This window comes from Bubalus bubalis, chromosome 6, assembly GCF_019923935.1.
Source record: "Bubalus bubalis isolate 160015118507 breed Murrah chromosome 6, NDDB_SH_1, whole genome shotgun sequence".
Lineage (NCBI taxonomy): Eukaryota > Metazoa > Chordata > Mammalia > Artiodactyla > Bovidae > Bubalus > Bubalus bubalis.
Window position 1 is genome coordinate 35,866,077 of NC_059162.1, and position 23,647 is coordinate 35,889,723.

The 23,647-nt window shown below is 36.3% G+C and overlaps 1 protein-coding gene across 8 annotated transcripts in view; it reads left to right on the top strand.

The window, feature by feature from the left end:
* VAV3 (vav guanine nucleotide exchange factor 3) overlaps positions 1 to 23,647 on the top strand; it is a 643,747-nt gene that overhangs the window by 590,464 nt on the left and 29,636 nt on the right. For all 8 annotated transcript variants that reach the window (XM_044944623.2, XM_044944624.2, XM_044944626.2 and 5 more), the window contains 3 exons: positions 11,064 to 11,098; positions 19,980 to 20,096; positions 20,689 to 20,776. In XM_044944623.2, the coding sequence (XP_044800558.1) occupies positions 11,064 to 11,098; positions 19,980 to 20,096; positions 20,689 to 20,776 (240 nt within the window). The remainder of the gene's footprint in view (positions 1 to 11,063; positions 11,099 to 19,979; positions 20,097 to 20,688; positions 20,777 to 23,647) is intronic.

The following is a 23,647-nucleotide window of genomic DNA, read 5'->3' on the forward strand; positions in this document are numbered from 1 at the left end:
GATAAGAAATAAATTACCAGGCGAAAACAACTGTAAAAAACACAACACTTGGAAGCTAAACAATATGCTAGTAAACAACCATTGGATTTCTGAAGAAATTAAAGAGGAAATAAAAATATCCAGTGACAAACAAAAATGAAAGCATGATGTTCAAAATATATGGGATGAAGCAAAAGTAGTCCTAAGACAAAAGTTTATAGCAATACAATCTTACTTCAGGAAACAAACAAGAAAAATTTCAAACAACCTAATCTTACACCTAGAGCATCTAGGAAAAGAAGAAAAAACAAAACTCAAAGTTTCCTTTTAGAAGGAAAAAATCATAAATATCAGATGAAGAAATAGAAGAAATAGAGATGAAGAAACAATAGAAAAGATCAGTGAAACTAAAACCTTGCTCTTTAGAAAGATAAACAAAATTAATAAACCTCTAGCCAGACTCAGCAACAAAAATGGGGAAGGATTCAAATCAATAAAATTAAAAATGTAAAAGGAGAAGTTACAACAGACAGCACAGAAATACAAAGGATAATGAAATGCCAACAAAATGGACAACCAAGAAGAAATGGACAAATCCTTAGGAAGGTACAATATCCTCAGACTGAACCAGGAAGAAAGAGAAAATATGAACAGACAAATCACAAGTACTGAAATTGAAACTGTGATTTAAAAAATAAAAACAAAAACTCCCAGTAAACAAAAGGCCAGGAACAGATGGCTTCACAGGCAAATCTTACCAAACATTTAGAGAAGAGTTAATACCTATCCTTCTGAAACCCTTCCAAAAATTGCAGAGGGAGGAATACTCCCAAATTCATTCTATGAAGCCACCATCACCCTGATAAAGTTAGACAAAAATGCTGCAAAAAGAAGCAATGTCACCGATGAACACAGACATAAAATCCCTCAAAAAATACTAGAAAACTGACTCCAATAATATATTAGAAGGATCATATAGCATGATCAAGTGGGATTAATCCCAGGAATGCAAGAATTTTTAAATATGCACAAATCAGTGTGATACACTACATAAACAAATTGAATAAAAACCATATGATCATCTCAATAGATGCAGAAAAAGCCTTTGAAAAAGTCAACACCCATTTATGATAAAAACGTGCCAGAAAGTGGTCACTGATGGAACATATTTCAACATAATAAAGGCCATATATGATAAACCTACAGCTAGCATCATACTCAGTGGGGAAAAACTGAAAGCATTTCCTCTAAGATCAGGAATAAGGCAAGGATATCATTTTTGCCACTTTTATTCAACACAGTTTTGGAAGTCCTAACCACAGCAGTCAGAAAAGAAAAAGAACGAATACAATATTGTAAAGTTAAAAAATTAAATTAAAAAAGAAAAGAAAAGAAAAAGAAATAAAAGGAATCCAAATTGGGAAAGAAGAAGTAAAATTGTCACTATTTGCAGATGACATGATATTGTATGTAGAAAATGCTAATGATGCTACCAGAAGACTGCTAGAGCTCATCAGTGAATTTGGTAAAGTTGCAGGATACAAAATTAATACACAGAAATCTACTGCATTTCTATACACTAATAACAAAAGAATAGGAAGAGAAATTTAAAAAACAGTTCCATTTACCATTGCATCAAAAAGAATAAAATGCTTTGGAAGAAACATATCTAAGGAGGCAAAAGCCTATACTCCAAAAATTATAAGACCTGATGAAAGAAATCAAAGATGACAAACAGATGGAAAGATATACCATGTTCTTAGACTGAAATAATCAATATTGTTAGAAGGACTATACTACTCAAGGCAAACTACAGATTCAGTGCAATCCCTATCAAATTACCAATGGCATTTTTCATATAATTGGGACAAAAAAAATTTAATTTGTATGAAAACACAAAAGACACTGAATAGCTAAAGCAATCTTGATAAAGAAAAAGAGTTGGAGGAATCAGGCTCCCTGACTCCAGATTATTTACTATAAAGCTACAGAAATCAGAACAGCTTGGTACTAGCACAAAAACAAAATTATAGATTACTGTAACAGGACATAAAGTCTAGAGAGAACCCCGCTCAGCTATGGTCACCTATTCTATGACAAAGGAGACCAGCATATTCAGTGGTGAGGAGAAAGTCTCTTCAATAAGTGGTCCTGGGAAAACTGGAAAGCTACATGTAAAAGAATGAAATTAGAATCTTCTCTAAACTATACATAAAAATAACCCATTTAAAATGGGTTAAAACTCAAATGTAAGACTGAATACTGTAAAACTCTTAGTGGAAAACATAGGCAAAATACTCCTTAGCACAAATCACAGCAACAACTTTTTTGATCCTCTTAGAGTAATGGAAATAGAAACAAAAATAAGCAAATGGAACCTAATTAAATTCAAAAGCATCTGCACAGCAAAGGAAATCTTAAAAAAAAATGAGAAGGTAACCCACAGAATGGGAGAAAATAATATTTGCAAATGATTTGACTGACAAAGGATTAATCTCCAAAATTTACAAATAGTTCATGCAGCTCAATATCAAACAACAACCTAATCTATCAAAAAGCAGAAGATCTAGTACTCGTTTCTGCAAAGAAGACATATAGATGGGCCAAAGACACAGCATCACTATTAGAGAAATGCAAATCAAAGATGCTCAACATCACTAATTATTAAGAGGAATGCAAATCAAAACTATCATACAATGAGATATCACCTGACACCAGTAAGAATGGCCGTCATCAAAGTCTACAAATAATAAATGCTGGAGAGGGTGTGGAGAAAAAGGGAACCCTCCTACACTATGGATATTGTTGCAGCCACTATGGAATTATGTATGGAGGTTCCTTAAAAACCTAAAAATGGACTTACCATACCAAGCAATCCCACTCCTGGGCATATATCCAGAGAAAACCATGGTTCAAAAAGATACATGCATCCCAATGTTCATTGCAGCACTGTTTGCAAGAGCCAGAACATGGAAGCAACCAAACTGTCCACTGACAGAGGAATGGACAAAGAAGATGTGGCATATATATGCAATGGAATACTGCTTAGTCATTAAAAAAATGTAATAATGCTATTTACAGCAACATGGATCAACCTGAAGATTATCATATTAAGTCAAACACAGAAAGACAAATATCAATGATATTGCTTATATGTAGACTCTAAGGGAAGAAAAAAAGAATTTAGTTACAAAACAGGAACAGACTCACAGAATTAGAAAACAAACTTACGTTTACCGTGGGAAAGGGTGGGATGGGGAGGTATAATTGGGAGTTTGGGATTGATATATACACACTGTTACTCTTAAAATAAATAAGCAACAGGATTTTACTGTATAGCACAGGGAACTCTGCTCAATACTCATAACAACCTAAATGGGAAAGGAATTTTAAAAAGAATAGATGAGTGTATAACTGGATCACTTTGCTGTACACATGAAACTAACACAACATTGTTAATCAACAATACTCAAATATAAAATAAAAATTTAAAAGAAACGTAAGATGATTACACATTGACTTGTTTTCTCAATGCAAGTACCCATCTCTCTAGATTCGTACCGCAAATAATTTCTACAGATAAAGTTACAGGGATTATAAATTCACAATTTGGAATCATTACATTTATGAGGAAATAAACACATCTTAAGGAAAAGTCAACAAAACAATAACATGAGGAATTATATTCACAAGGATAGCAGATAATTAAATTATCAGATACTAAGTTCAAAACTGTATATTTAATATGGTTGAAGAAATTAAAGGGGCATACTCCATGACCAAGTGGGCTTTATCCCAGGGATGTAAGGATTCTTCAATATCCACAAATCAATGTAATACACCACATTAACAAATTGAAAAATAAAAGCCATATGATTATCTCAGTAGATGCAGAGAAAGCCTTTAACAAAATTCAACATCCATTTATGATAAAAACTCTCCATAAAGCAGGAATAAAAGGAACATACCTCAACATAATAAAAGCTATATATGACAAACCCACAGCAAACATTATCCTCAATGGTGAAAAATTGAAAGCATTTCCCCTGAAGTTAGGAACAAGACAAGGGTGTCCACTCTCACCACTAACTATTCAACATAGTTTTGGAAGTTTTGGCCACAGCAATCAGAGCAGAAAAAGAAATAAAAGGAATCCAGATTGGAAAAGAAGAAGTAAAACTCTCACTGTTTGCAGATGACATGATCCTCTACATGGAAAACCCTAAAGACTCCACCAGAAAATTACTAGAGCTAATCAATGAATATAGTAAAGTTGCAGGATATAAAACCAACACACAGAAATCCCTTGCATTCCTATACACTAATAATGAGAAGATAGAGAAATTAAGGAAACAATTCCATTCACCATTGCAACGAAAAGAATAAAATACTTAGGAATATATCTACCTAAAGAAAGAAAAGACTTATATATAGAAAACTATAAAACACTGGTGAAAGAAATCAAAGAGGACACTAATAGATGGAGAAATATATCATGTTCATGGATCAGAAGAATCAATATAGTGAAAATGAGTATACTTCCCAAAGCAATCTATATCCAAATGCAATCCCTATCAAGCTACCAATGGTATTTTTCACAGAGCTAGAACAAATAATTCCACAATTTGTATGGAAATACAAAAAACCTCGAATAGCCAAAGCAATCTTGAGAAAGAAGAATGGAACTGGAGGAATCAACCTGCCTGACTTCAGGCTCTACTACAAAGCCACAGTCATCAAGACAGTATGGTACTGGCACAACAACAGAAATATAGATCAATGGAACAAAATAGAAAGCCCAGAGATAAACCTACGTACCTATGGACACCTTATCTTTGACAAAGGAGGCAAGAATATGCAATGGAGAAAAGACAATCTCTTTAACAAGTGGTGCTGGGAAAACTGATCAACCGCTTGTAAAAGAATGAAACTAGAACACTTTCTAACACCATACACAAAAATAAACTCTAAATGGATTAAAGATCTAAACATAAGACCAGAAACTATAAAACTCTTAGAGGAGAACATAGGCAAAACACTCTCCGACATACATCACAGCAGGATCCTCTATGACCCACCTTCCAGAATATTGGAAATAAAAGCAAAAATAAACAAATGGGATCTAATTAAAATTAAAAGCTTCTGCACAAGAAAAGAAACTATAAGCAAGGTGAAAAGACAGCCTTCAGAATGGGAGAAAATAATAGCAAATGAAGCAACTAACAAACAACTAATCTCAAAAATATACAAGCAACTCCTGCAGCTCAATTCCAGAAAAATAAACGACCCAATCAAAAAATGGGCCAAAGAACTAAATAGACATTTCTCCAAAGAAGACATACATATGGCTAACAAACACATGAAAAGATGCTCAACATCACTCATTATCAGAGAAATGCAAATCAAAACCACTATAAGGTACCATCTCATGACAGTCAGAATGGCTGCGATCCAAAAGTCAGCAAGCAATAAATGCTGGAGAGGGTGTGGAGAAAAGGGAACCCTCTTACACTGTTGGTGGGAATGCAAACTAGTACAGCCACTATGGAGAACAGTGTGGAGATTCCTTAAAAAACTGGAAATAGAACTGCCATATGACCCAGCAATCCCACTGCTGGGCATACACACCAAGGAAACCAGAATTGAAAGAGACACGTGTACCCCAATGTTCATCGCAGCACTGTTTATAATAGACAGGACATGGAAGCAACCGAGATGTCCATCAGCAGATGCATGGATAAGAAAGCTGTGGTACATATACACAATGGAGTATTACTCAGCCATTAAAAAGAATACATTTGAATCAGTTCTAATGAGGTGGATGAAACTGGAGCCTATTATACAGAGTAAAGTAAGCCGGAAAGAAAAATACCAATACAGTATACTAACGCATATATATGAATTTAGAAAGATGGTAATGATAACCCTGTATGTGAGACAGCAAAAGAGACACAGATGTATAGAACAGTCTTTTGGACTCTGTGGGAGAGGGAGGCAGGGGATGATTTGGGAGAATGGCATTAAAACATGTATAATATCATATAAGAAATGAATCACCAGCCCAGGTTTGATGCAGGATACAGGAAGCTTGGGGCTGGTACACTGGGATGACCCAGAGGGATGGTATGGGGAGGGAGGTGGGAGGGGGGTTCAGGATGGGGAACACGTGTACACCTGTGGTGGATTCATGCTGATGTATGGCAAAACCAATACAATATTGTAGAGTAAAAAAAAAAGTAAAGGGGGAATAAAAGTCTGAGAGGATATTTAATGTTTGGGCATACTTGAAAAGAATCAAGTACACTAATTGAAATGAGAACCTTAATGGAAATATTACAAAATTTATTAGACTCAGTTGGGTAGAAAATTAGAAGAAAAATCTGAAGAAATTTCTCAGTGAACAATCCAGAAAGATTAAGATATGGAGAATGTAAGATAATGGAGTGATAAAGTTCAAATGCATCTTATTGAAACACTATAGATAATTGTGGGAAAGCAATGTTCAAATAATGGCTGAGAATTTTCCAGAATTTATGATAAAGATAAGTGTATATTAAAGTTAATGAATACCTAGATACATTTTAGTGAAACTTCAGAAAATATTAAAATGAACCTGAGATAAAACTATCACGCGTTGATGATTAAACATAACAAACAACAGTAAGAGCTTCTAGTTCTGGCCACTGTCAGGTAGCTCCTATTGGATCAATCCTCCCACAGAAAATAACTACAAACTCTGTAGTCTCATACATACATACATACATACATATATATATATATATATATATATGATTCTGTGTGTGTATGTATATATGCACCATGCAGGTTGGTTAAAATTCAGATATAATTGAAACCTCACAGTATTACTGGTTTAAAGTGGCAGAATGTAGAGTTTGAAGTAAACACAAGCTGGAAAGGGAGATAGGAAATCTTAGGACAGGAAAGACAGAGGTTGCAGTTGGGGTTCAAACAAATTAACTGCCTACTTTAAGAAATATCACACTCTTTGTAAGAGCATAACTGAATTCAGAGCTTCTACAACATTATCATTCAAATTGTCCAAGATACTAAATAATGAGTATACAAACCAACTGGAAAATATGAACCACACTCAGCAGAAAAGGCAATTAAAGGATAACAACCCTCAGATGTCCCAAATGATGGAACCTGCAGGAAAGGATTTTTTAAATAACTATCATAATTGTGCTCGAGGACAAAAAGGAAAATAGAGTTGGCTCTAGAAACGTGCAGAGGTTAGGGCCCTGACCCTCCAAGCAGTGGAAAATCTATCTATAACATATAGTCAGCCCTCTATATCTACACTTCCTCCCTATCTGTGGTTCCACCTTCACAGATTCAACCAAATGCAAATCGTATAGTATGGTAGTATTTACTATTGGAAAAAAATGCACAAATAAGTGGACCCCTGGAGTTTAAACTCATTTTGTCCAAGGGTTAACTATATGTTTATAATGAATGGACAGGAAACCTCAGCAAACAGGAACTAGAAAATAGAAACAAATGGAAATTTTATACAGTGAGATTTCAATATTTGAAACAGTAAGAATAATATGTTCAAAGTTTTGAAGAAAATTAGAAATCTAATCTATCTAGAAAACTGTCTTTCTTCAATAAGGATGAAATAATGACATCTCTAGCCTAACAAACACATTAAGTTCACTTCTGTCTCATCTAGCTTTTACAAGATGTACTTAGGAAGAAGAGTGTAGCTTATGTATAATTTCACATGCATGCAGTATTCCCAATAAAACTTTTTAAAAATTCTATATCTGTAGCAGAAGTTTAACAATGGAAACAGCCTATGATGAAGGCGGAAAAAGGCATTGGGGAAAAACTATTAAAGAAAATTATTTATAGCTTTATATGTGAGATATTCATCCAAAGGCCCAATGTATACATGAAAGAAAGGGGGAGGGCTCATGTGAGATGAAAAAGGACAGGATTCTACTCTGATGAAGGGGATCATAGCTGAGAAACACATAGCTGGCTCATCAGACATCAGAATGCACTCGCTGTAGAAAGAATAAGATCCAGACGGACACATCAGGAGTGAAGAGCATCAGATACCCATTCTGCTTTACAATTTTATGTTACCCTTAACCTTTATGGATCCTTCCCAGCCAAGAAAATACACAGCCAAAATATGTTGAAGCTATTTACCTCCTTCCTCCCTCCTCTTTTTCTCTTTTTGTTGTTATTCCCAGAAAGAGAGACTGTGTTACGAATAAACGTACATTTAAAGAATACAAAGAGGTAGAGGGAAGGAGGAAAAAAAAATTTTTTCCCCTTCAGACTTTAGAGGCCGTCTATATCTTATCAAAACAGAAACAAAGATTGATTTCTATTTGTGAAAATAAAATCGTATAAGAAAATACTTACAGGATTTGAATGGTGTCATTTACTTTCAATACTATTTGCTGTATATCAGGATCTTTCATTGTGCTGAAGCTTAAAATGTAATCCATCAGTTCAGTTCAGTTCAGTCGCTCAGACATGTCCGACTCTTTGCGACCCCATGAATTGCAGCATGCCAGGCTTCCCTGTCCATCACCAACTCCTGGAGTTCACTCAAACTCACGTCCATTGAGTCAGTGATGCCATCCAGCCATCTCATCCTCTGTCGTCCCCTTCTCCTCCTGCCCCCAATCCCTCCCAGCATCAGAGTCTTTTCCAATGAGTCAACTCTTCCCATGAGGTGGCCAAAGTATTGGAGTTCAGCTTCAACATCACTCCTTCCAATGAACACCCAGGACTGGTCTCCTTTAGAATGGACTGGTTGGATCTCCTTGCAGTCCAAGGGACTCTCAAGAGTCTTCTCCAACACCACAGTTCAAAAGCATCAATTCTTCGGCACTGAGCTTTCTTCACAGTCCAATTCTCACATCCATACATGACCACTGGATAAACCATACCCTTGACTAGACGGACATTTGTTGGCAAAGTAATGTCTCTGCTTTTGAATATGCTATCTAGGTTGGTCATAACTTTCCTTCCAAGGAGTAAGCATCTTTTAATTTCATGGCTGCAATCACCATCTGCAGTGATTTTGGAGCCCAAAACATAAAGTCTGACACTGTTTCCACTGTTTCCCCATCTATTTCCCATGAAGTGATGGGACCAGATGCCATGATCTTGGTTTTCTGAATGTTGAGCTTTAAGCCAACTTTTTCACTCTCTACTTTCACTTTCATCAAGAGGCTTTTGAGTTCCTCTTCACTTTCTGCCATAAGGGTGGTGTCATCTGCATATCTGAGGTTATTGATATTTCTCCTGGCAATCTTGATTCCAGCTTGTGCTTCTTCCAGCCCAGCGTTTCTCACGATATGCTCTGCATATAAGTTAAATAAGCAGGGTGACAATATATAGCCCTGATGTACTCCTTTTCCCATTTGGAACCAGTCTGTTGTTTCATGTCCAGTTCTAACCGTTGCTTCCTGACCTGCATATAGTTTTCTTAAGAGGCAGGTCAAGTGGTCTGGTATTCCCATCTCTTTCATAATTTTCCACAGTTTATTGTGATCCACACAGTCAAAGGCTTTGGCATAGTCAATAAAGCAGAAATAGATGTTTTTCTGGAACTCTCTTGCATTTTCAATGATCCAGCGGATGTTGGCAATTTGATCTCTGGTTCCTCTGCCTTTTCTAAAACCAGCTTGAACATCAGGAAGTTCATGGTTCATGTACTGCTGAAGCCTGGTTTGGAGAATTTTGAGCATTACTTTACTAGCGTGTGAGATGAGTGCAATTGTGCGGTAGTTTGAGCATTCTTTGGCATTGCCTTTCTTTGGGACTGGAATGAAAACTAACCTTTTCCAGTCCTGTGGCCACTGCTGAGTTTTCCAAATTTGCTGGCATATTGAGTGCAGCACTTTCACAGCATCATCTTCCAGGATTTGAAATAGCTCAACTGGAATTCCATCGCCTCCACTAGCTTTGTTTGTAGTGATGCTTTCTAAGGCCCACTTGACTTCACATTCTAGGATATCTGACTCTAGGTGAGTGATCACACCATTGTGATTATCTGGGTCGTGAAGCTCTTTTTTGTACAGTTCTTCTGTGTATTCTTGCCACCTCTTCTTAATATCTTCTGCTTCTGTTAGGTCCATACCAGTTCTGTCCTTTATCGAGCCCATCTTTGCATGAAATGTTCCATAGGATAACGTGTTTAAATATTGATAACTTTAGAGATGTTCTGACCAGAAGGATAGGTTTTAAATTATAACTGTTAACCTGGAAGATCAAAACAGTAATAGCCCATTATGAAAATGGACATAGCACAGATATATTCATATTGACCGTACTTCAGTTACACTTGAGAGTAACAGCATTTTTAATCACTTAATGTAAATGGGCTCAATGTAAATACTATAGAATACATACATCAAAGATTCAGGTGATTCATGAAGATTAAGTAGTATGCATATAATTTGTTATTTTATGAATATTAGTGTGCCTTCTTTGACTTTGTTCATTTTCTACTTGCAGTTAGCAACTGGAAGTTTTCTTTTTATTTGCATAGAAAATGTAGTTTTTCTCTTTTGTAAAGCTACATAGGAAAAAAAGGTAAAACTGAATATTTCCCATGACATTTCATTAAAAAAACAGGTCTTCCAGTTGGTAGATGTCTAAACCAGAGTTTAAAATTTATGTTACATAATAAGAGTCTATATCTAGTGTATATTGTTTATTTTGCCTGATTTTCCAATGTCTTGGGAAAGCAGAGTGCTATTAGGTTTTCCTAACATTTTCATTTTCATTTTCTATGAAAAGATTAAACTGCTTTGAAAATTAATACTGAAAGATTCCAATTCATATTTTCTTGTTATCTCTTTCTTGAGAGGTAAAGTGGCAATAAAATGAATGAAAGAATTAAAGTGAAATGAATTATTTTCTACTTATCTGAAATATACTATGATTCGCACTATATAATATTGCCAATGATAGTTATAGGACTGTGCTATTTAGGCTTTTATAGAGCTGAGTTAGCTGAACTGAATTAATGATTGATTTCTAAAAGCTTCCCTTAAGTAATATTAATCTATTTTTACCTTTTTATATCCTAGGTGCCCAAACCAGTAGATTATTCTTGCCAACCCTGGTAAGTATTAAAAATGTTTATGTCGCTGAGTTGAAATACCATACCTTTAGCTCAAGGACGGCTTAAATATGGGAGTAGTAAACTACATTCCATTTCCGTTTGTCCTGGCTAAAGATGTTTTCACATGTAACAGAACACCATAATGAATTTATATACTGCTGAGCTTTTCCATATCTTTATCAGAGAGTGGTGCATGTGAGTATAAGCGCAAGTACTTGGCTGTAAATCCAAAGTTTTTCATAGCCAAAAGTGGAATGGGACATGGGCAAATATGCATATTGTATTTTAGAATAGATTTCATGAAGTTGAGGGTGGGGGGAAATGTATAATTTCATTGTCTGAAACAAAACTTAGCCCAGAAAGGATTGTTACTGTTTGGTTGCTAAGTCGTGTCTGACTTTTGCAACCCCATGGACTACAGCACACCAGGCTTCCCTGTCCTTCACTATCTCCCAGAGTTTGCTCAAATACATGTCCATTGAATCAGTGTCATTTTCTGTAGCCACCTCCTCCTCCTGCCCTCAATCTTTCCCAGCATTAGAGTCTTTACCAATGAGTTGGCTCTTTGCATCAGGTGGCCAGAGTATTGGAGCTTCAGCTCCATCATCAGTCCTTCTAATGAACATTTAGGGTTAATTTCTTTTAAGATTGACTGTTTTGATCTGCTCGCAGTCCAAGGGACTCTCAAAAGTCTTCTCCAGCACCATGATGCAAAAGCATCAATTCTTCAATTTTCGGCCTTCTTTATGGTCCAACTCTCACATCCATACCTGACTACTGGAAAAACCATAGCTTTGACTATCCTTTTCCTCCATCTGTTTGCTATGATGGGACCAGATGCCATGATCTTTGTTTTTTGAATGTTGAGTTTTAAGCTAGTTTTTTCACTCTCTTCTCTCACTCTCATCAAGAAGCTCTTCAGTCCCTCTTCACTTTCTGCCATTAAAGTGGTAGCATCTGTATATCTGAAGTTTTTGATATTTCTCCTAGCAATCTTGATTCTGGCTTGTGATTCAGGCAGCCCAACATTTCATGTGATATACTTTACATATAAGTTAAATAAGCAGGGTGACAATATACAGCTTTGATGTACTCTTTTCCCAGTTTTGAACCAGTACAGTGTTACATGTCCAGTTCTAACTGTTGCTTGTTGACGTGCATACACGTTTCTCCGGAGATGGATAAGGTGGTCTGGTATTCCCATCTCTAAGAACTTTTCACAGTTTGATGTGATTTACACAGTCAAAGGCTTTAGTGTAGTCAATGAAGCAGAAGTAGATGTTTTTCTGGAATTCCCTTGCTTTCTCCATGATGTTGGCATTTGATGGTTCCTCCACCTTTTCTAAACCCAGCTTGAACATCTGGAAGTTCTTAGTTCATGTACTGTTGAAGCATAGCTTAAAGGATTTTGAGCATAAGAGTATAACCTTGTTAGCTTGTGAAATGAGCATAATTGTAAGGTAGTTTGAATACTCTTTGGCATTGGAATGAAAACTGACCTTTTCCAGTCCTGTGGCCACTGCTGAATTTTTCAAATTTGCTGACATATTGAGTGAAGCACTTTCACAGCATCATCTTTTAGAGTTTGAGATAGCTCAGCTGGAATTCCATCACCTCCACTAGCTTTGTTTGTAGTAATGCTTCCTACGTCCACTTGACTTCATACTCTAGGATGTCTGGCTCTAGGTGAGTGACCACATCATTGTAGTTATCTGGGTCATTAAGACCTTTTTTGTATAATTCTTCTATATATTCTTGCCACCTTTTCTTAATCTCTTATGTTTCTATTAGATCCTTATCATTTCTGTCCTTTATCATGCCCATCCTTGTATGAAATATTCCCTTGATATCTCCAATTTTCTTAAAGAGATCTCTATTCTTTCCCATTCTATAGTTTTCCTCTGTTTCTTTGCATTGTTCCTTATACACATGTTGGAAAGATGAAATAAAATGTGTATAATACTAAGTACATAATAAGTACCCAAAATATCTTAATTAGCATCATATGTTTGATTATAACTATTCTAAATAGTTTTTCTGGTTGAAGATGTCATTTTCTCGTAAACTCATAATGTCTAAAAAGTAATAATAATTATCTATTGTTTCCTTGTTTCTGTTAGTGATATGGCTAACCTCCTCTTAAAATGACTGCATCTATTTTCATTTTCTTGATATTGAAATATATGCATACAAATTAGAAATCAGGGTATGAATATAAATGAGGTATTCTGAGAGTATATAGTAAGTACTAGTTCAGTTTGAAAGTGTAGGTAACACCTGAGTTTCTTGATATTTTAAACTGATCATTTTCTGTTATATAACCAAAGCATGAAAAATGTCAGGTTACTGTAGGAACACATTGTCCATAGTATGGGATCGTTTTCTCAGCAGTCTTACTCTTCCTCCCCAGCCACATCTGCTATGTGTAATCATTGTCTATTTTCTCTGACATCCTTCCCTGGCTTTAACACTGAGCCCACTGAGAAATTACAGCAGGTCTGTGATAGAACTACAAATCTTTGCTATATGTTTACCTCTTTTAAGACAAATTTGAGGTCTTAGTTTTCATGGAATTAAAGACTGTAACCCTGACAAATTAATTTTGGAACAGAACTGATAGCATGGATAATCAAACTGTAAAACATCAAGAACTGGTGAAATCATGAAAGCGTGCTAATAGTTTCCTTCTCTTTTCTTTTACTATTTCTATATAAGAAGGCATAATAGTTACAAAAGTAATGACGTTAGAGAAATACGAATGCCATATACAAGATAGATTTTATGAAATAAACTGATTTGATACCTGAGAACCATTCAGAACACAGGAGATTAGCTTTTGAATCCTTTCTTTTAAAATGTACCCTTGCCAATATGTAAAATTCTATTGAAATTATGACCAAATAGTATTGTTTCTAATGATAAAAAAAAATCAAGATGTTTAGATGAAGGAACACCCTTGAAAACAGTAAGAAATAAAGATAATAGAATTTCAAAATTACTTTTTCTTTTCTAAGAAACTTGGGACAGTTTCTTCACACTAAGCAGGCAGTTTCATGTGAAATGCTTTCTGCTAAGGAACAAAATGATCAACCATATCAGAAAATGAAACCTTCAATTTTAGAAAAACTAAACTGTTTAGAGAAAAATTACACTGTGGTTTTCAAGTCATTAAGAGGACTTCCCTGATAGCTTAGTCTCAGTTGGTAAAGAATCTGCCTGCAATGAAGGAGACCCCAGTTTGATTCCTGGGTCAGGAAGATCTCCTGGAGAAGGGATAGACTACCTACTCCAGTGCTTTTGATCTTCCCTTGTGGCTCAGCTGGTAAAGAATCCGCCTGCAGTGCGGGAGACCTGGGATCTATCCCTGGGTTGGGAAGATCCCCTGAAAAAAGGAAAGGCTGCCCACTCCTGTATTCTGGCCTGAAGAATTAATTACATGAACTGTATAGTCCATGGGGTCACAAAGAGTCAGACAGGACTGAGCGACTTTCACTTTCTCAAGTCATTAAGGAGTTGAATATCCTTGTTATTTTCACATTTTAAAGCTGTTCCCATAAGGTAAACTTTGTCTCTTTTATAAGCCATGAAATAAAACAGAGTTCAAGGTGATTATCTTCAGTCTGTGTTTTTGGGTGTCATGAAGACTGGGGTGAGACATGGGGCTTACATCTGGGGAACTGTCTGAAAATCCTTATGGAGAAAAGGATGCAGATACCAGTGTCCCTGCCTCATCCTCCAAGAAGTCAGACAACTTAACTTTCCCTCCCTTAGCAAGAGACATGAATTAGAGGGCATATTACTTGGAAAAATTGAGCCATATGAGGCCTAGACTTGGAAAGAGCAGGCCCAGCAAAAATTGGCAGAGATGCTATACTGAAAACAGATCAGTCAAATTAAGGAAAGTCAGTATACAGACTGACGATGATCCTCAGATCCTTTGTATAGCTCAGTTACAGTGCTGCAACAGCTGTGTCTACACATGGACTACTCTCTTCTTCCATCCAGATAGGAATTTGGAGGATTTTTCTCTAAAGAAATGGAATAGACTCAGAATTAAAAAACCTAAAATCCAGCCCCATCATCAGCTTCTTCCCACATGATCAGATTCCAACCCAGTGAGCCTCCCATACTGCCCCCACACAGAACTCCCAGTCAGTTCTTGGATGCCTTTCTCGCTTTCTTTTTTTTTTAATTGAAGGATAATTGCTTTACAGAATTTTGTTGTTTTCTGTCAAACCTCAACATGAACCAGTCATAGGTATACATATATCCCCTCCCTTTTGAACCTCACCATTCCATCCTTCTAGGTTGATACAGAGCCCTGTTTAAGTTTCCTGAGCCATACAGCAAAATGTGAGCAGACAACAAAGAGTAACCAGACATTTGAGAAAAGCCTTGAAGTAAAGAAAAAAATAAATGTCAAAAAGAAACTTGGAAGAATTACAAACATTAGCATGGGCAGAAGAGAGAAGCCTTTAATTTATATTCTCAGAATTAAGAGATAATATATCCATACATGTGAGCTGGATGTTTTATAAAAGAGATAGAGATTGAGAATGAAAAAGAGCTCTCTAAGTATTGAGTAGAGAAATTGGAAAATAAAGTTGAATAAATCCTCTAGAAAATCAGAGAGATAATAGAGAAAAGATAGAGCAGACAACTGACCTGAGAAGTCCGGCCTTCATTTAATAGGAATTTGAGAAAGAGAAACTAACAACAATTATATATATATATAAAAAGATAAAACCAAAAATTTTTTAGAACTAAAGGCTATATGACTCTACATCAAAGATGCTCCTGAGAGCCCAGGACAACACTGAACTTTTTAGTAGAGCATATAACCAGAAGGCTTATTATTATGAACTTTGCTATACAGAGCAATGAATTTGAGTTCCAGAGAGGGAAAAAAAAAAGACAAAGACTCGGAAATCAGAATGGCATTGAATTGGAAGTTAGAAAAGCAGAACAGGGCCTTAAAATTTGAGAAGAAAATGATTTGTCACCTAGAATTATTTATCCAGCCAAATTGTGAATTAAGGATTATTAAGTAAAATACAAATATCATAGATATGAGACCTTCTAAGAATTACATCCCATATATTTGTTTAAGATCTGAGGAATTAGCTAGTAAACCAGGAAAGAGGGAGATACAAAATCTAGGAAATGGGAATGAAGGGATTCCAGGACTACACTAATTTAGCAGGCTTGGAGAGAAAGCAGTGGCGATTAGACCAAGAGGGTGGAGGGTTTGGGGAAAATGGATGTCTCCATAGAAAGAATTAATAGGTACAGTACATGGTGCTGAACAGGTATCACTGGGGGGTTTATAATTCGTTTGGAGAATTTGGAAAAAAAAAATTTGGGTAGAGACAAAGAAGCTTGAGCAAACAAAAACTTGAGGACTTGTTTGTTGATGTCGGATGTTCTTCGAATATGACAACATAACAAAACTGGGTCAGATGATGGCTGGGCTTTGGGGCAGTTTCAGAAAGGAGAGTGAGGGGCAGCACTATGATGGCATGAGTGTAAGTGGAGAAACAGTGGTTTTCTGTCCTGGGATCTGAAATTGATAAAAACTCAAGGCGAAGAGAGAAGGAGGGCCTGAGAAAATATTTGAAAAGATTATAGCCAAATACTTCCCTAACATGAGAAAGGAAACATTTACTCAAATCCAGGAAGTGCAGTGTTCCTTCCATACAAGATAAACCAAGGAGGAACATTTTAACATGTATTAATCAGACAAAAATAAAAGACAAAGAAAAAAATATTAAAGTCAACAAGGGAAAAGCAAAAAATAACATACAAGGGAATCCTGATAAGGTTATCTGCTGATTTTTAAGCAGAAATTCTGCAGACCAGAGGGAGGCACAATATATTTAATGTGATGAAAGGGAAAAACCTACAACCAAGAATACTCTATCCAGGAAGGCTCTCAGTCAGATTCAATGGAGAAATCAGAAGTTCCACAGATAAGCAAAAACTAAGAGAATTCAGCACCACCAGACCACCTTTGCAACAAATGCTAAAGGAACTTCTGTAGGTGGAAAAGAAAAGGCCACAGCTAGAATCAAGAAAACCACAAATGCAAAATCTCACTGGTAAGAGAGATTTTCCTAAACATAGGATATCATCCATATACAAATATGATATCAAAACCAGCAATTTTGAGAAGAGGGGAATACAAATGCAGGATACTGGAGATGAACTTGAAATTAAGGGATCAGCAACATAAAACAATTGTGTATATTTGTAGACTGCTATATCAAAATGTCATGGGAGATACATAATGGGAGAAGACAGGATGGCAGGGTAGAAGGACATGAATTCACATTAGATACAGCCAAGAGGTTCATTAAAAGATGCTGAACACTGCTAATTATTAGAGAAATGCAAATCAAAACTACAATGAGGAATCACCTCACACCAGTCATTATGACCATCATCAAAAAATCTACAAACAATAAGTGCTCCAGATGGTGTGGAGAAAGGTGAACCCTCCTACACTGTTGGTGGGAATGTAAATTGGTGCAGTTCACTATAGAGAACAGTATTTAGGTTCCTTACAAAACTAAAAATAAAGCTACCATATGATCCAGCAGTCCCACACCTGGGCATATACTTGGAGAAAACCATGGTTCAAAAGGATACTTGAATCCCAGTGTTCATTGCCATGCTGTTTACAGTAGCGAAGACATGGAAGCAACCCATAACTCCAGTGATGGATGAATGGATAAAGATATGGTACATATATACAAAAGGTATAACTTAGCCATAAAAAGAATGAAATAACTCAGCCATAGAAAAAGAATGAAATAATGCTATCTGCAGCAACATGGATAGACTTGGAGATTATCATACTAAGTGAAGTGAGACAGAGAAAGACAAATATATGACATCAGTTTATATACAGAGTCTTAAAAAATAATACAAATGAACTTATTCACAAAACAAACAGACTCATAGACTTAGAGAACTTAGGGTTACTGAGAGGAAAGGTCAGGCAGGAGGGATAGATTGGGAGTTTGGGACTGACATGTACATACTGCTATACTGAAAATAGATAATCAATAAGGATCTACTGTATAGCATAGAGAACTCTGCTTGATCTCTGTAATAACCTAAATGAGAAAATAATTTTGAAACAGAATACACACACACACACACGTATATATAACTGAGTCACTCTGCTGTCAGATGAAACTAAACAACATTGTTAATCTAATATACTCCAATATAAAATAAAAATTTTTAAATGCTGTACCCATGGTGGTTCAGTGGTAAAGAATCCACCTGCCAATGCAGGAAATGCAGCTTTGATCCCTGAGTCAAAAAGATTCCCTGGAGAAGGAAATGGCAAACCACTCCAGTATTCTTGCCTGGAAAATTCCACGGACAGTGGAGCCTGGTGGGCTATAGTCCATGAGGTTGCAAAGAGTCGGACACAACTTAGCAACTAAACAAGAACAACAACATATATTTTAACTTAAAATAAACTACATTCAGTTCAGTTCAGTCGCTCAGTCGTGTCCGACTCTTTGCGACCCCATGAATCACAGCACGCCAGGCCTCCCTGTCCATCACAAACTCCCGGAGTTCACTCAGACTCAAGTCCATCGAGTTAGTGGTGCCATCCAGCCATCTCATCCTCTGGCGTCCCCTTCTCCTCGTGCCCTCAATCCCTCCCAGCATCAGTCTTTTCCAATGAGTCAGCTCTTCGCATGAGGTGGCCAAAGTACTGGAGTTTCAGCTTCAGCATCATTCCCTCCAAAGAAATCCCCTACATTACCACTCCAAAAAAAAAAAAAAAAAAAAAACCAACCTCCTGGGAACCACAAACCAAAAATCTACAATTGAAACACACAATTAAAAAAACAAAGCAATCCAAACACATCACTAAAGATAGACATCAAATGACAAGAGGAGAGAACAAAAGAGGAGGGGAAGAGAAAAGATCTTCAAAAACAAATTCAGTCTCCTTGAACTGAACCAGGAATAAATGGAAAGTATGTGAACAGACCAATCATAAGAATATTTTAACATTGAATTTGTCCCTTTTAATGTTGTGGAATTTTTGTATGCTTAAGCCAGCAGAGTTTGGGAACAACAGAATTTTGGTTTTGAAAATATCTTTTAAAAATTCTATTTGCTACTAGTAGTTTCTTAAGAAAATTGGTTATCAAAATTGTGGACTAAGAATTAATCTTATATCTAAAAAATAATTATTTAAAAATAATTTAAATTGTCCCTAAATTTTCTTAATACTCAAAGGAGATTTTATTTCATACTGTTTTACCTAGAAAATGTGAAATTTTGGAGGAATGTGTGTATATGTGTGCACGTGTCTATATCTGAGTGTGTCTTACATGGACCATCCTTCCCTAAAGTCTTTTTCCTTCTTGACACTAAACTCTCCACAGCCCTCTCCCATGGATGGTAGCCTACCAGGCTCCTCTGTCCATGGGATTTTCCAGGCAATAGTCCTGGAGTGGATTGCCATTTCCTTCTCCAGGGGATCTTCCCAACCCAGGGATCGAACCCCAGTCTCCTGCATTGTAGACAGACTCTTTACCATCTGAGCCACCAGGGAAGTCCCTCTCTGACCCAATACCCACTAACTTCCTCCCTTTGTTCCATTTATTTATTGATAAATGTTTAGTGTGTTTGGCATTGTTCACTTCACTGTTGTAATCTTTGTAGAGACTAAAGTATCTTTGTTTGAATGTATTTAAAGGACATTTTTCTGCATTATTTTTTGAATTAGTATAGCAGTAAAAACAGTTCAGATCTGCCACTAAATTAAAATCCTGACAGATACTTATTTTTAGCCTCTGTTCTCTTTCAGGTACATTACCTAAATTTTCTGTGTCCTTGTTTCTCAAAGGTATGCTGGAGCCATGGAAAGACTGCAGGCAGAGACTGAACTTATTAACAGGGTAAACAGTACTTACCTTGTGAGACACAGGACCAGAGAGTCAGGAGAATACGCAATTAGCATTAAGTAAGTAGGACAAGAAATGGCTTTCCTGTTTTCATAATTGCATAGATCATCTGACATGTACAACACTGAAGTTGAAAACCAAGGTTCTAATTGCCGCAGAAATAATGCATCATCTCTCTAGACAGTTCATTAATACTTGAAAATATCTGTGAGAAAAAAATGGTATTAAGTGTTATAGGCTGCTAATTGGCATACCAGATTTCTTTCATAACACTGTGCTTTGGTGACTTGATGCGTGTATGTTTCTAGTAAATCCTAAGAATTATAAATTACCAGATTTTATTTTGTTTTCTGTATTCTCAAACTGATCTTATAAATAAATTGGGCAGAATGATTGGTCAAATCTACTGCCCCCCAATCTCACTTCAAAAATTGGTTGTAAAAAAAAAAAAAAAAGAAAAAAATTGGTTGTACCTTCAACCAATCTAGTGAATATATTTTGTTAATTAGCTGTCACCAGTGTATTGGCATAGGTATATATTTTGTCTTCGGAATTAATTCCTATAATGTTATTGGGGCATGCCCTCTGGTAATTATTGATTTCTACTGATTAAAAACACATTTATATTCATAAGTTATCCATTGCCCACAGGTACAATAATGAAGCAAAGCACATCAAGATTTTAACAAGAGATGGCTTTTTTCACATTGCGGAAAATAGAAAGTTTAAAAGTTTAATGGTAAGCATTGATTAGTTCTTTTCAATCTGTGGTCCTTAATTTTCTCTTATCGGAAAGGTCAGTTTAGTTCTATAGTTTCTTGGAAATTTTGCTTGCTGACACATTTAAAGAGAATAATATCTTAATTTTGCAGCAGAGTCCTGAAAATTTAAAGAATTCTGGTTAAGTTTTATATTACTCTAAACATATTTTTCATTGTAAACTAAGTTTGCAAGTTTAAGATAATATTTCAGGGTCCACACTATATGATTCTTAGAACCATAGACACATTCAGGTTCGTTTCATGCAAAATACAATATACTGTCAAATGGAAAACCTTTTTGTATTTTCTAGTCTAAGTGACTTGTGCTACAGTTCTTCTTCATTACCTTCGACAATTAAACATTAACAAGATCACACTTTTACCATATGACAGTGATTTCATAGCAATTTTATATTTAAATTGAAACAGTATATTGTTACCAAGTTGCTTCATATAAAGATGATTCTGATTTTTAAAAGTGCAACTTAGCATACAGGAATATTATGTATTGTCATAGAAACAATACATACATATCATTGCATGTGCACTGTTAACAGTAAAGAAAAAAGTTCTTATTTCCTGAAAAGTAGTCTCAGGCCTGTTTCTCAAGTTGGAGAGTCTCTTAAGATAATTAAGAATTTGGATATAGGACATAAGATGCCTTTGTAGAGCTCTGTTAAGTACTTTGAGTAACACTGGGAAGGACCACTCCTTGACTGAACCATCAATCAAATGATACATACTGCATCCATCTGGAAAACATCTCCGAGCACTTTGCAGATGTTAACACTGAAGTTAAAACTGAGTGTAAGACAGTCTTACAAAACAGGCCAGCTTAAAAGTCTTATCCAAAAATTTAGAACTGGATCAAGACAGGAATCAGCATTTTAAAGAAATTGAAGCATCTTGTGACTGAGCGACTGAACTGAATTGAACTGAGTCAAAAGAAAAGTAAGAAAACCTGTCTTGACGTAAATATCACATTCCCAGTTCAAAAGCTAAGGATGGGCAGCATCCTAAGGATGTGTCCTGGAAAATGCAAACCCTGTCAAATTGGCAGCCAAGATCCAGGCATTCTCCTTGCTGGCAGCGAGTTACGTTCTGCTGGAGCAAGCAAGCTGTGCACAGAGAGAACGGGACCTGAGGAGGTTTCTTTCTGAAAGGAAAACCTAGCAGGTAGGTGGCAAGTGGATGCACAAATAATGAGTGACAGCCCCAGCTGAGACATGAAAAAAGCATGCACAGGGGGTCTCCACATCACTGCAAAGACACACCAGCTTGACTCTCACCTGCAGAACATAGGGTGCTTGGTAATGAGGCTGCTCTGTGGTATCATGGTTAATATGAGACTTTAAAAAAAAATGCTGTAGGGCCAAAGTTGACTACCAGTTTTGCTGACTTTGAAAGCAACAAAAGGGACTCCCATCACAAGAGATAAGCAAAGAGGATGAAAGGAATAATCACTGGTAAGAACCAATCAATTCAACTTTGTGTCACCTGGATTCAGCTCAAGAAAGTTCCTCATCCTCTAAGGTTAGATGTGAAAAGCCAGTAAATAACACCGTGACCTGGATTAGTGAACATAGATCCTCAGGTTCCTATGTGCATGGAAAGCTGTGATTATAATATATACCATAAAGACCAAGATTTCAAGTAATTTGTGTCTGAGAGGGGTAAAAGTTTTTTCAGTGATGTTCTGGAAAGGGAAGTAAAAGAGCTTACATAAGCTAACAGAGCTTATTACATGGTGTGTGTAAAACATCAGAAATGTCACTGCTGGAGACACATGTATGTGTTTTTTCCCTCCATATCAGGGGATCTTTTGTAAGGAAGTACATAATACAGATAGTTAAAGGGAGGGGATTAAGAATTAATTGCAAAACTACAATGAAACTGAAAAAAAATAAGCAAATGGATATGATTGTGAAAAGACAAACAAGAGGCTAAAAAATCTCCATCTTAGATAAATACTTTTGTCAGGAAGAAAATCACTGTAAAAAAATGCTGAAGAGACCACTGAGCTCGCCTGGACCTACCTCTTCTTTGTTTCTGTTCATTTCTTCAACAAATTCATATTGAGGCCTCACTGTGTGAAATTGCTGTGATTCTGCAGAATTCTAAAAGGACTCAGTTCTGAAAAAATTCTCAAATTAGTAAATCTATCTGTACCAAAGCCTCAAATAGATCTATACTTGGACCCTAAACTAGGAAATGCCACACCTGGACACCTGATTGGAAGGAATGGCTCCTATCTGAGTACCAGCCCCTCTGGAAGAAGATAAAGGGTTAATAGGCACTTCTCTCTGGGAGCTAGGGGCTTCCCTCTGCAACTTTAAGGAGTTACCTTTTATCATGCCTTTTGTGTTGTTGGGAGATAACCCAGTTGCCATTATAAGTATATCTTGGTCTAGGAATTGAGTTATTTCTTAAGTATAGTTCAGTTTCCTCCCGTCGTGACTGGTAACGTTAAATCACCTACGTAATATTCATTTATCTAATGACACTCCAGGATTAAATTTAATTGGGAAAGGATGTAAAATGAAAACAAAATCCAGAATTTGTTTTATTTTTTTTTAATTTTATTTTATTTTTAAACTTTACATAATTGTATTAGTTTTGCCAAATATCAAAATGAATCTGCCACAGGTATACATGTGTTCCCCATCCTGAACCCTTCTCCCTCCTCCCTCCCCATACCATCCTTCTGGGTCGTCCCAGTGCGCTAGCCCCAAGCATCCAGTATCGTGCATCGAACCTGGACTGGCAACTCGTTTCATACATGATATTTTACATGTTTCAATGCCATTCTCCCAAATCTTCCACCCTCTCCCTCTCCCACAGAGTCCATA